At 48.7% G+C, this 12,684-nt stretch overlaps 1 protein-coding gene across 1 annotated transcript in view; it reads left to right on the top strand.

The window, feature by feature from the left end:
- The window catches only part of cdc42se1 (CDC42 small effector 1), a 32,169-nt gene extending 21,937 nt beyond the window's left edge, over positions 1 to 10,232 (top strand). Inside the window, exons 3-5 of the mRNA XM_080532820.1 lie at positions 3,863 to 3,967; positions 7,207 to 7,278; positions 9,406 to 10,232. Coding sequence (XP_080388946.1) covers positions 3,863 to 3,967; positions 7,207 to 7,275 — 174 coding nt within the window. The 3' untranslated portion in view covers positions 7,276 to 7,278; positions 9,406 to 10,232. The remainder of the gene's footprint in view (positions 1 to 3,862; positions 3,968 to 7,206; positions 7,279 to 9,405) is intronic.
- The last annotated feature ends 2,452 nt before the right edge of the window (positions 10,233 to 12,684 follow it).

Raw genomic sequence — 12,684 nt, 5'->3', positions numbered from 1 at the left:
ACAGAGTTGACCAGGACCAGAGAGACAGACAGAGTTGACCAGGATCAGAGAGACAGACAGAGTTGACCAGGCTCAGAGAGACAGACAGAGTTGACCAGGATCAGAGAGACAGACAGAGTTGACCAGGATCAGAGAGACAGACAGAGTTGACCAGGATCAGAGAGACAGACAGAGTTGACCAGGATCAGAGAGACAGACAGAGTTGACCAGGATCAGGGAGACAGACAGAGTTGACCAGGCCCCAGGGAGACAGTTGGGCTTTCTTCAGTTTCCTCAGGAAGTTTAGACGCTGCTGGGCCTTTAGAGACCAGGGTGAGGAGCTGAGGGGCCTGGCCTGGGTTGCACCAATTTGGCGTAAATCATTACTAAGTGTAGGCATTTAGTGGTTACTAAACCCCTAGTAGTTACTAGCTAGTTTCAAACTAGTTGTTTACTAATTTCGGTTGCACCACGCCAATCGTTTGTCAATCTTAGCTAGTAAATACTTAGTAGCCTAATGCGCAAGTTGTTACTAAAAAGACATTGTCACATAAAACCAATCAGCGAGCAAAGCAAAACCCTCCATTTTTAAATCCTCAATTTTGAAAAAAATCTAAAAAAAATCCTCGTTTATTTCCCCACTTCTGTGGGAAACTTCGCTAGCAACACGAGTAGAGCTTACCATCGTTACCTCAGCGGAGATAAAGTAAGGTATCTTAGCAACGTAATGTTGCTAGCGAAGTTTCCCACAGAAGTGGGGGAAAAAACGTCAGATCAGATATATAAACGGGTTATTTCGATAAACCGGATACATTTTGTGAATATATATGGTTACTTTCTCGCCTGAAAACATATAAAAACGTCATAAAATGACATATTAACACTTGTAGAGCCAAATTACAGCTTTTAGCCAATGGCGGCCAAAATTGAGGATTTAAAAACGGAGGGTTTTGCCTTGCTCGCTGATTGGCTAATGTTTTCTTAGTAACAACTAAGTTATAACTTACACCACCCTAGGGTATGTATAAATATTTAGTAGTTACTAAGCTCTACGTCATAACTAGTGTGCTTGGTGCAACCCATTCAAGTTTAGTAGTGACTAAATATTGATTTAGTAAATACTTACGCTATAACTAGGGTTAACTTACGCTATAACTAGGGTTAACTTACGCTATAACTAGGGTTAGTTTGTACTTAGTAAGAAGTGGTGCAACCGACCCCAGGAGATGTGGACACCCAGGAACCTGAAGCATTACTTTACATGTGTCACAATGAGCCCAGCCTCCGATTTCTACCTCCCCCAGCCTCCCCAGGTCCAGTCACACTCTGACAGGTCGGCGTGTGCGTCACTTCCCTGTGCGAAGGTGACGCCGTGAAAGGGCGGCGGGGTCGTCGTCATGGAGACGCCGTCTTACTCACCGGGACTGTGAGACCTGGGCGGTAATCCGGTCCCCTCGTTGCTATGACAACCGGCGTAGACACTCCCCTCGTTGCTATGACAACCGGCGTTAGACGTCAGTCAGTTTTTTAGTCATCTAATGACGATGTTAGAGAATGGCGTCATAAACAGCTCTTGACTTGGCAGATTAACTGATGATGTTGACGGAGCAGGAATGTTATGAAGGTGTTGGAAAGCTCACCGTGGGAATGTTACATTTACATGTTACGTTTTTGGCAGGAAGAGTCATCTAGCTCAGGCCAGCGGCCATTGGCAGTCGTCGTGCTAGAAGAAGAACTTTTTTTTTTTTTTTTTTTTTTTTACCGCCCAACCAGGGGAGGCTGGGGGAGGTAGAACACATGGGGAGGCTAGGGGAGGTAGAACACCAGGGGAGGCTGGGGGAGGTAGAACACCAGGGGAGGCTGGGGGAGGTAGAACACCAGGGGAGGCTGGGGGAGGTAGAACACCAGGGGAGGCTGGGGGAGGTAGAACACCAGGGGAGGCTGGGGGAAGTAGAAATCAGAGGACGGGCTCAGTGTAATGAATGGAATGAGAAATTCCTGCGTCCAACCCTCATGTAGACATGCAGCAACACATCACCAGATGATCTCATAGAGAGAGTGTGTGTGTGTGTGTGTGTGTGTGTGTGTGTGTGTGTGTGTGTGTGTGTGTGTCCGTGTCCGTGTGTCTGTGTCTGTGTGTGTGTGATTTGTACAGAGCTGTCTGAAAGCTACTACGGTAATTTTGTGAGTGTGTTGTTGTGATTGTGTGTGTGTGTGTGTGTGTGTGTGTGTGTGTGTGTGTGAGTGTGTTGTTGTTGTGATTGTGTGTGTGTGTGTGTGTGTGAGTGTGTTGTTGTGATTGTGTGTGTGTGTGTGTGTGTGTGTGTGAGTGTGTTGTTGTGATTGTGTGTGTGTGTGTGAGTGTGTTGTTGTGATTGTGTGTGTGTGTGTGAGTGTGTTGTTGTGATTGTGTGTGTGTGTGTGTGTGTGTGAGTGTGTTGTTGTGATTGTGTGTGTGTGTGTGTGTGTGTGTGTGTGAGAGTGTGTGTGTGTGTGTGTGTGTGTGTGAGTGTGTTGTTGTGATTGCACTGCTGGGGTTTGGGAACAATGGACTACTTCTTCCATCGTTACGTTGCTATGACAACCTTGAACAACAGACGTGTAACCTTCACATGTTCTGGTGTTTCCAGAGGGGTTACCTCTCTGCTGCTGTCACTGTTTCACTCTGTCAACACAGGTCACTGATAGGCCTTTCACACCGCCAAGGAACCCTTCCTGTTCCTGCTCTGGAACCTCCGAACCTTGGTGCTGTCTGTCTGTCAGTCTGTCTGTCTGTCTGGTGAACCTTGGTGCTGTCTGTCTGTCTGGTGAACCTTGGTTCTGTCTGGTGAACCAGCCCACGTTCATACCAATGTAACCAGAACCATCAGGGTTCATACCAGTGTAACCAGAACCATCAGGGTTCATACCAGTGTAACCAGAACCATCAGGGTTCATACCAGTGTAACCAGAACCATCAGGGTTCATACCAGTGTAACCAGAACCATCAGGGTTCATACCAGTGTAACCAGAACCATCAGGGTTCATACCAGTGTAACCAGAACCATCAGGGTTCATACCAGTGTAACCAGAACCATCAGGGTTCATACCAGTGTAACCAGAACCATCAGGGTTCATACCAGTGTAACCAAAACCATCAGGGTTCATACCAGTGTAACCAGAACCATCAGGGTTCATACCAGTGTAACCAGAACCATCAGGGTTCATACCAGTGTAACCAGAACCATCAGGGTTCATACCAGTGTAACCAGAACCATCAGGGTTCATACCAGTGTAACCAAAACCATCAGGGTTCATACCAGTGGAACCAGAACCATCAGGGTTCATACCAGTGTAACCAGAACCATCCGCGTCATCAACGCTGGGTGATGAAGGGGCGGGATGAACAAAAATGTCACAACTAGATGGCAGCTACTTCACTGGACATGAGGATCATATCTTCCACTACAGTATCTGAAATAAACACTACTTTCTATGAAACAAAACACAAGACACTTTCTACACGCGTTCTCTTACTAACCAACTGCTCCATTACTGGAAATGGCTCACGTTTGTGCGTGTCTGTGTGCGTGTGCGTGTGTGCGTGTGCGTGTGCGTGTGCGTGTGCGTGTGCGTGTGTGTGTGTGTGTGTTTGCTGAGCATGTGAGGAAGATAGAGAGAATGATGAACCAGCGCTAGCCGGTTCCAGACTTGGTTCGCGAACACGAACCGGGACGGTTCCTTAGCGGTTAGGGTTAGCCAGGGGAGGCTGGGGGAGCTAAAACACGGGAGGCTGGGGGAGGTCACTCCTGTCTGCCTGTCTGGGTCAGAGGTCGTTGTCTGTCAGGGTGTGTTTGGGTGAGGGGTCGCTGACGTCTGTGTGTCTGTCTGTCTCTTGTTTCAGAAGAAGAAGCGGAGGAAGATCGACCGCAGCATGATCGGGGAGCCCACCAACTTCATGCACCTCACACACATCGGCTCTGGAGAGATGGCAGAAGGCCTGCCCCCGGTACGTGACTGCCTCTAATACTGTCATACTGTCATACTGTCATACTGTCATGTTTCATAATAATTAATAATAATTCATTGTATTTATATAGTGCTTTTCCGGGGCTCAAAGACACTAACAATATGGGAAACACAGAAACAATGACCAGGGGGGGGAGGGGGGTGGCAGGGTTAGGGGTAGGGGAGGGTTAGGGGTAGGGGAGGTTGTATGCGTGGGAGAACAGGTAGGTTTTGAGGTGGGATTTAAAAGTGGAGAGTGAGGGTGAGTCTCTCATAGGGCTTTCACACCGGCAAAGAACCGTGCCGGTTCGCGTTCGCGTTCGGAAACCTTCGAACGTTGGCGCTGTCTGGCGAACGATACACTGGTATGATGAACGCAGGCTCATTCGCCAGACAGCGCCAACGGTCGGAGGTTTCCGAACGCGAACGCGAACCGGCACGGTTCTTTGCCGGTGTGAAAGCCCTATGTGTGGCTGAGGGAGAGAGTTCCAGAGGCGGGGTGCAGCTGGTGAGAAAGCACGGTCACCCAAGCCTTTGAGTTTCGAGGGTGGGACATTCTCAGTCATACTGTGTCATGTTTCATTCTGTCATACTGTGTCATGTTTCATAACGACTAATAATAATGACTGAATGAATGGGGAAAAGATGTGTATAAAACATGAAGCCGTTGGATGGTGTAGTGTGTAGTGTGTAGGGGGCAGGGTGTAGGGTGTAGTGCGTAGGGGGTAGGGTGCAGGGTGCAGGGTGTAGGGTGTAGGGTGTAGGGTGCAGTGTAGGGTGTAGGGTGCAGGGTGTAGGGTGTAGGGTGTAGGGTGCAGTGTAGGGTGCAGGGTGCAGGGTGTAGGGTGTAGGGTGCAGTGTAGGGTGTAGGGTGCAGGGTGTAGGGTGTAGGGTGTAGGGTGCAGTGTAGGGTGTAGGGGGCAGGGTGCAGGGTGTAGGGTGCAGGGTGTAGGGTGTAGGGTGTAGGGGGCAGGGTGTAGGGTGTAGGGTGCAGGGTGTAGGGTGTAGGGTGTAGGGTGCAGGGTGTAGGGTGCAGGGTGTAGGGTGTAGGGTGTAGGGTGTAGGGTGCAGTGTAGGGTGTAGGGGGCAGGGTGTAGGGTGCAGTGTAGGGTGTAGGGTGCAGTGTGTAGTGTGTAGGCTCCAGAGCCATGTCCAGATAGCAACACAAAGGCCCATTGATGGAGTCAACGCTCTGGACGAGGGCAAACACCCCACTGGCCATGTCTTATCACACACACACACACACACACACACACACACACACACACACACACACACACACACACACCACCATGTCTTATCACACCACGCACGCACACACACACACACCACCATGTCTTATCACACCACACACACACACACACACACACACACACACACACACACACACACACCACCATCTCTTATGATGCCAATTAATTACATAATGATACGACATCACGACACGTCTGTGTTAAAAGCTCTGCTGCATCAGTGGTCGTCCATCATTCAGTCATCCTGCAGCTGCTAACGGGGGATTCTGGGATTCTCACAGAATGAGTGTGATGACATCAGCGTCATGTGATCAGGAAGCAGGAAGCGTAGCAGACGACATGTCAGAGGACCACAGAGGAAACACGCCCCCAGGCCTGGTCCTGTTTTAACCTCCAGTGTTGAAATGTACTGAACACTGTTAACACTAGAACAGCCGTGCCTTTTTACCTACTATAAGAGCCGCCCCCTCTTTACAATGCTCAAGCTGCTATTTACACACAACGACCACTAGTTGGCCGTCTTGTAAATTAGCCTGCCTCCTACACAGAAAAACTGCAAAATATCTTCATACTAGCTTATCCTGATGTGATGTTGAACATGTAAGGATACTGGGGTGGTAGAACGCACATATCTAGGAAAAGTCATGAAAGGAGGGTCCTGAAATTTGATCGAGTGCAAAGATAGAACATTTGTTTTTACTAGAACAGCCATGGGTGGGGTCATTAACACTAGAACAGCCATGGGTGGGGTCATTAACACTAGAACAGCCATGGGTGGGGTCATTAACACTAGAACAGCCGTGGGCGGGGTCATTAACACTAGAACAGCCGTGGGTGGGGTCATTAACACTAGAACAGCCGTGGGTGGGGTCATTAACACTAGAACAGCCATGGGTGGGGTCATTAACACTAGAACAGCCATGGGTGGGGTCATTAACACTAGAACAGCCCTGGGTGGGGTCATTAACACTAGAACAGCCGTGGGTGGGGTCATTAACACTAGAACAGCCATGGGTGGGGTAATTAACACTAGAACAGCCATGGGTGGGGTAATTTAACACTAGAACAGCCATGGGTGGGGTCATTAACACTAGAACAGCCGTGGGTGGGGTCATTAACACTAGAACAGCCATGGGTGGGGTAATTTAACACTAGAACAGCCATGGGTGGGGTCATTAACACTAGAACAGCCGTGGGTGGGGTCATTAACACTAGAACAGCCATGGGTGGGGTCATTAACACTAGAACAGCTGTGGGTGGGGTCATTAACACTAGAACAGCCGTGGGTGGGGTCATTAACACTAGAACAGCCATGGGTGGGGTCATTAACACTAGAACAGCCATGGGTGGGGTCATTAACACTAGAACAGCCATGGGTGGGGTCATTAACACTAGAACAGCCATGGGTGGGGTCATTAACACTAGAACAGCCATGGGTGGGGTCATTAACACTAGAACAGCCATGGGTGGGGTCATTAACACCAGAACAGCCATGGGTGGGGTCATTAACACTAGAACAGCCATGGGTGGGGTCATTAACACTAGAACAGCCGTGGGTGGGGTCATTAACACTAGAACAGCCGTGGGTGGGGTCATTAACACCAGAACAGCCATGGGTGGGGTCATTAACACCAGAACAGCCATGGGTGGGGTCATTAACACCAGAACAGCCATGGGTGGGGTCATTAACACCAGAACAGCCATGGGTGGGGTCATTAACACTAGAACAGCCATGGGTGGGGTCATTAACACTAGAACAGCCGTGGGGAGGGTCATTAACACTAGAACAGCCATGGGTGGGGTCATTGACACCAGAACAGCCATGGGCGGGGTCATTTGAGTGATTTCTGCACTTGTATTTTGTATTGCACCTTGTTTTTAGTGTATTTTATCTGTTGTTTCTTTGGGTGGCTGTTTTTGTTGTTGTAAAATGTTACTCTATAAATAAACCTGACTTAGTGACGTCCTGTGTTCTGGTTGTCCTCAGTCCGGGTCGGTCCAGGAACAGATGCGCTCCAAAGGCCAGAGCATCAACGGACGGAGAAGCCTCTTATAGCTGGTACGTGCAACACTCGCCTTAGCTTAGCGCAATGAATGGGAGTCTACAGGAACAACTAGCTTAGCTTAGCGCAATGATTGGGAGTCTACAGGAACAACTAGCAAAGCTCCTCTCAAAAGCAGGGAGAAATTGGTGCATCTCTCATTTTGACCATTTATACGGTACTAGTGGTGGACTGGTGATCAGAAGGTCATGAGTTCAAGTCCCACCTGGGAACACCACCACTAGTGTGTCCTTGAGTAAGACCTGGGGACACCACCACTAGTGTGTCCTTGAGTAAGACCTGGGAACACCACCACTAGTGTGTCCTTGAGTAAGACCTGGGAACACCACCACTAGTGTGTCCTTGAGTAAGACCTGGGAACACCACCACTAGTGTGTCCTTGAGTAAGACCTGGGAACACCACCACTAGTGTGTCCTTGAGTAAGACCTGGGAACACTACCACTAGTGTGTCCTTGAGTAAGACCTGGGGACACCAACACTAGTGTGTCCTTGAGTAAGACCTGGGAACACCACCACTAGTGTGCCCTTGAGTAAGACCTGGGGACACCACCACTAGTGTGTCCTTGAGTAAGACCTGGGAACACCACCACTAGTGTGTCCTTGAGTAAGACCTGGGAACACCACCACTAGTGTGTCCTTGAGTAACACCTGGGAACACCACCACTAGTGTGTCCTTGAGTAAGACCTGGGAACACCACCACTAGTGTGTCCTTGAGTAAGACCTGGGAACACCACCACTAGTGTGTCCTTGAGTAAGACCTGAAACACCACCACTAGTGTGTCCTTGAGTAAGACCTGGGAACACCACCACTAGTGTGTCCTTGAGTAAGACCTGACAACACCACCACTAGTGTGTCCATGAGTAAGACCTGACAACACCACCACTAGTGTGTCCATGAGTAAGACCTGGGAACACCACCACTAGTGTGTCCTTGAGTAAGACCTGGGAACACCACCACTAGTGTGACCTTGAGTAAGACCTGGGAACACCACCACTAGTGTGTCCTTGAGTAAGACCTGGGAACACCACCACTAGTGTGTCCTTGAGTAAGACCTGGGAACACCACCACTAGTGTGTCCTTGAGTAAGACCTGGGAACACCACCACTAGTGTGTCCATGAGTAAGACCTGGGAACACCACCACTAGTGTGTCCTTGAGTAAGACCTGGGAACACCACCACTAGTGTGTCCTTGAGTAAGACCTGGGAACACCACCACTAGTGTGTCCATGAGTAAGACCTGGGAACACCACCACTAGTGTGTCCTTGAGTAAGACCTGGGAACACCACCACTAGTGTGTCCATGAGTAAGACCTGGGAACACCACCACTAGTGTGTCCTTGAGTAAGACCTGGGAACACCACCCCTAGTGTGTCCTTGAGTAAGACCTGGGAACACCACCACTAGTGTGTCCATGAGTAAGACATGGGAACACCACCACTAGTGTGTCCTTGAGTAAGACCTGGGAACACCACCACTAGTGTGTCCTTGAGTAAGACCTGGGAACACCACCACTAGTGTGTCCATGAGTAAGACCTGGGAACACCACCACTAGTGTGTCCTTGAGTAAGACCTGGGAACACCACCACTAGTGTGTCCTTGAGTAAGACCTGGGAACACCACCACTAGTGTGCCCTTGAGTAAGACCTGGGAACACCACCACTAGTGTGTCCTTGAGTAAGACCTGGGAACACCACCACTAGTGTGTCCTTGAGTAAGACCTGGGAACACCACCACTAGTGTGTCCATGAGTAAGGCCCTTAGCCCTCAGTTACTCCAGGGAGACTGTCCCTGTAATATCTCATTGTAAGTCACTTTGGATAAAAGTAAAAGTAAGTAAGTAAGTAAATGTTAAAAATGTATCTGACCGTTTATTTTAGGGAAATGGAAGCTAGCGATGTTTGAGAGGGAAGTAAACGTGTGTTCTGTCTCACTGTCTCATTAACTTCCACAAAACGCTGACGACTGTTTGACTAAACAGAGCTCTGGTCCAATCATATTCTTCTTGGACTGTTTTTACCTTTTTCAGCGCATTTAAAATGAACAACATTTCTCCTCAAATTAAAACGTTTTATCCAGTGAGCACTGCTGCCCACTGTTGACATCGTCTTCTGTCGTTTCAGGAATGTGACTCATCCAGAGATCCCTATAGCCTCTCCTCCTTGACCTCTCCATGACCTCTCCATGACCCAGCCTTGACCCAGCCTTGACCCCGCCATGACCCCGCCATGACCCTGCCATGACCCCGCCTGCTGTGGACCACCTCTGCACGCAGCACTAGGCCCACCACCTCCACCACCACCACAGCAGAACCCGACCCCTCTGGTTCCTCTCCCACGAACATGACTTCATTTCCCAGAATCCTGTTCAGGCCCCCCCCCCCATCTCATGCAGCACTTCCAAATGGAATATGACTCTTACCGTCAAAGGGAGTCCTGAAGACCCTTGATCCTGGCTTGGCGAGGCTGGGGGGCTGGACAGGACTGTGTGGGACGTTCATGTGTCTTTTTAACGTTGTTCTCATACAGCCTCATACTGTAGGAGGTGTTTAACGCCTTCACACCGCAGCAGGATGGAGGACTTCCTCAGTGTGTCTCTTCCACAGACTCTCGCAGTGGATCAAGAGCTCAAACCATCACCCCAAACATTGAACGTCTTGAATGACACCCTAAGTGTGATATTGGCTCATGCAACACCGCAGATGTTATAGGAAGCTCCCTTTGTGTGTCTGAGAGGTGCGTTAACGTGTGTAGCGTGTGTTAGAAGTCCGTCTGCCTTTATAAAAAAACGTTGGAAACTCAAACCTGTCGCCTTCTCCCATGGCTAGCTAGCAGCCACGCCCGGTTAGCTAACCCAGGGTTTCTCAACAGACTAAGCAGGGATGTGGCATCACTGTTGTTAAGCTCCGCCTTCGACATTCCCTGAGGTAGCGGGAGGTCCAATCACAGGAGAGGGGACACGAGGAGGGAGGGAGGGGGGGGGGGAGTGGTCAATTGTACTTTTTTCCCTTATAGTTTTGGCGCGTTGCTGCCCTGTTTTCACGTGAATTCTTTAGAATGTTCCATTGTCTCCGATGTTCCGTTCCGATGCATTCCATTGTTGTCCCTCTCACACACACACTGTATCAGCCCAGTCTCTCTCTCACCTTTAACTTCCTCATCTAGACGACCTGTATATGCTTGTACCATAAGTGTTATTGCCAAAGTTTTGTGCCTTTTGTGTATTCTGTATTATCTGGGGGTTTCTCGGTCACATGCTTTGCTATCTGCAGCGCTAACGCAAACACTGCGTCTAGAGCGCTCCTAATCGCTTCTCCGTATCTGTCCTCTAATCTGCTTCCTAGTGGCGTTGGGCACGGTGTACACACTGGGAACTCTCTGGCACGGTGTACACACTGGGGCCTCTCTGGCACGGTGTGCACACTGGGGCCTCTCTGAGGGGCTTTTAAATGCCTCTCTCTCTCACTAAGAGTTGAGACATCTGGGGAAAAAGCAGCATTTCTAGATGCTCTAACCCTTATCAGAAGCCCTTTACGCCAGGGCTGGGAGTAACAAGGTGATTACATGATGGTAGTGTTAGTTACTGTTCACAAGAACTTGGCAGTTGTTGCAAGTTATTACCAGGTACGGTGGATCAGGTGTTGGTCTCTGCGTTGTTGTTGCAGCGGTCCAGTTGTGGAGTCGCAGGTTTCACTGATGCAGAACCCAGCGTCTTACCTGCAAAAAAATCACCACGTGAAAACTACGTCCGCCTTACCTTGTAATAACCAGGTCTTTGTCTTGTTACTATAGTAACTGTCTGTTATTACCATGTTATTACCCACTCGTTTCGAGCTGTAATGTGAGGTGTTACCCTATTGGCTGTCCAATCTGCTGTCATGGCTGACTAACGGTCAGCACAGCAGACAGACAGGGAAGGTCACCGCAACCTTTACATAGAGAGGCTGGTGTTGCCCAGTTTGTTTGTGTTAATAGAACTGGTCCCAGTGTGTTAATAGAACTGGTCCCAGTGTGTTAATAGAACTGGTCCCAGTGTGTTAATAGAACTGGTCCCAGTGTGTTAATAGAACTGGTCCCCGTGTGTTAATAGAACTGGTCCCAGTGTGTTAATAGAACTGGTCCCAGTGTGTTAATAGAACTGGTCCCAGTGTGTTAATAGAACTGGTCCCAGTGTGTTAATAGAACTGGTCCCAGTGTGTTAATAAAACCGGTCCCAGTCTGCCTTGTGGACAGAGACCTCCTGTCCCCTTTGTTTCCATGACGATCTCCTGAGGTGAGAGGTCGCAGCGGAAACAGCGCAGCCTTGTAGATAGATAGAGCGAGAGAGTAGTAGTAGAGGTTATTTTATTGACTTTATCCTTTAGTATGTTTAATATCCAGCCTGTCGACGACACCCCTCCACTGCTGTTGTTGTTGTTGTTGTTGTTGTTGTTGTTGTTGTTGTTGTTGTTGCTTCCCCAGTATTAGATTTAGTCACATTTAGACAAATGCTTTGATGTATGAGTGAGATTGCTAAGAAATGTTTCAGTTGCTTTTGATGTTCTCATTAATTTTGTCTTGTGAATCGATTGATTTTTTTTTTGTTTCTTGATTTTCTTTTAAAGAATTGTTTTATTGTATTTTTAAAAAATAGTTTTCAAAGATGTAATAATGATCTCTGACTGAAGCTCCCTGGATGCAGCAGCGCCACGTCCCTCTGGTCCAGCGTTGGTGTCGCACCACTTCCTGCTTCCTGTCTCCTGCTTCCTGCCAACGCTGTTGCATCAGGTTAATGACACCCTGTGTCCCTGTTATCAGTGTCTATGAGAGGCTGGTGTCTGGGGTTGCAGACTTCCCGTAAGTTTGGGGAAACTTTCTGATAATTCCCCAAGTTTCCATATGGGTTTCAAAATGGAAATGTTGGAAATTATCGGAAGGTTTCCCAAACGTATGGGAATTTTGCAACCCTACTTGTGTCCTCAGTCTCATATGAGAGGCTTGTGTCATCAGTCTCCTATGAGAGGCTTGTGTCATCAGTCAGTCTCATATGAGAGGCTTGTGTCATCAGTCTCATATGAGAGGCTTGTGTCATCAGTCTCATATGAGAGGCTTGTGTCATCAGTCTCATATGAGAGGCTTGTGTCATCAGTCTCATATGAGAGGCTTGTGTCATCAGTCTCATATGAGAGGCTTGTGTCCTCAGTCTCATATGAGAGGCTTGTGTCATCAGTCTCATATGAGAGGCTTGTGTCATCAGTCTCATATGAGAGGGTGGTGTTCCTACTTGTGTCATCAGTCTCCTTATCAGAGGCGTGTGTTCTCAGTCAGTCTCATATGAGAGGGTGGTGTCTGGTGTTCTGGTGTTCTGAGACATCGTAGAGTAGAAGGTGTTTTATTTGCTTCTGGCCTGTTTTCCCTCCTGAA

This window comes from Nansenia antarctica (genome assembly GCF_963989245.1).
Source record: "Nansenia antarctica genome assembly, chromosome: 5".
NCBI classification, from domain to species: domain Eukaryota; kingdom Metazoa; phylum Chordata; class Actinopteri; order Argentiniformes; family Microstomatidae; genus Nansenia; species Nansenia antarctica.
The sequence above is the reverse complement of the archived record's forward strand: the minus strand, read 5'-3'. Positions and strand labels throughout refer to the sequence as shown.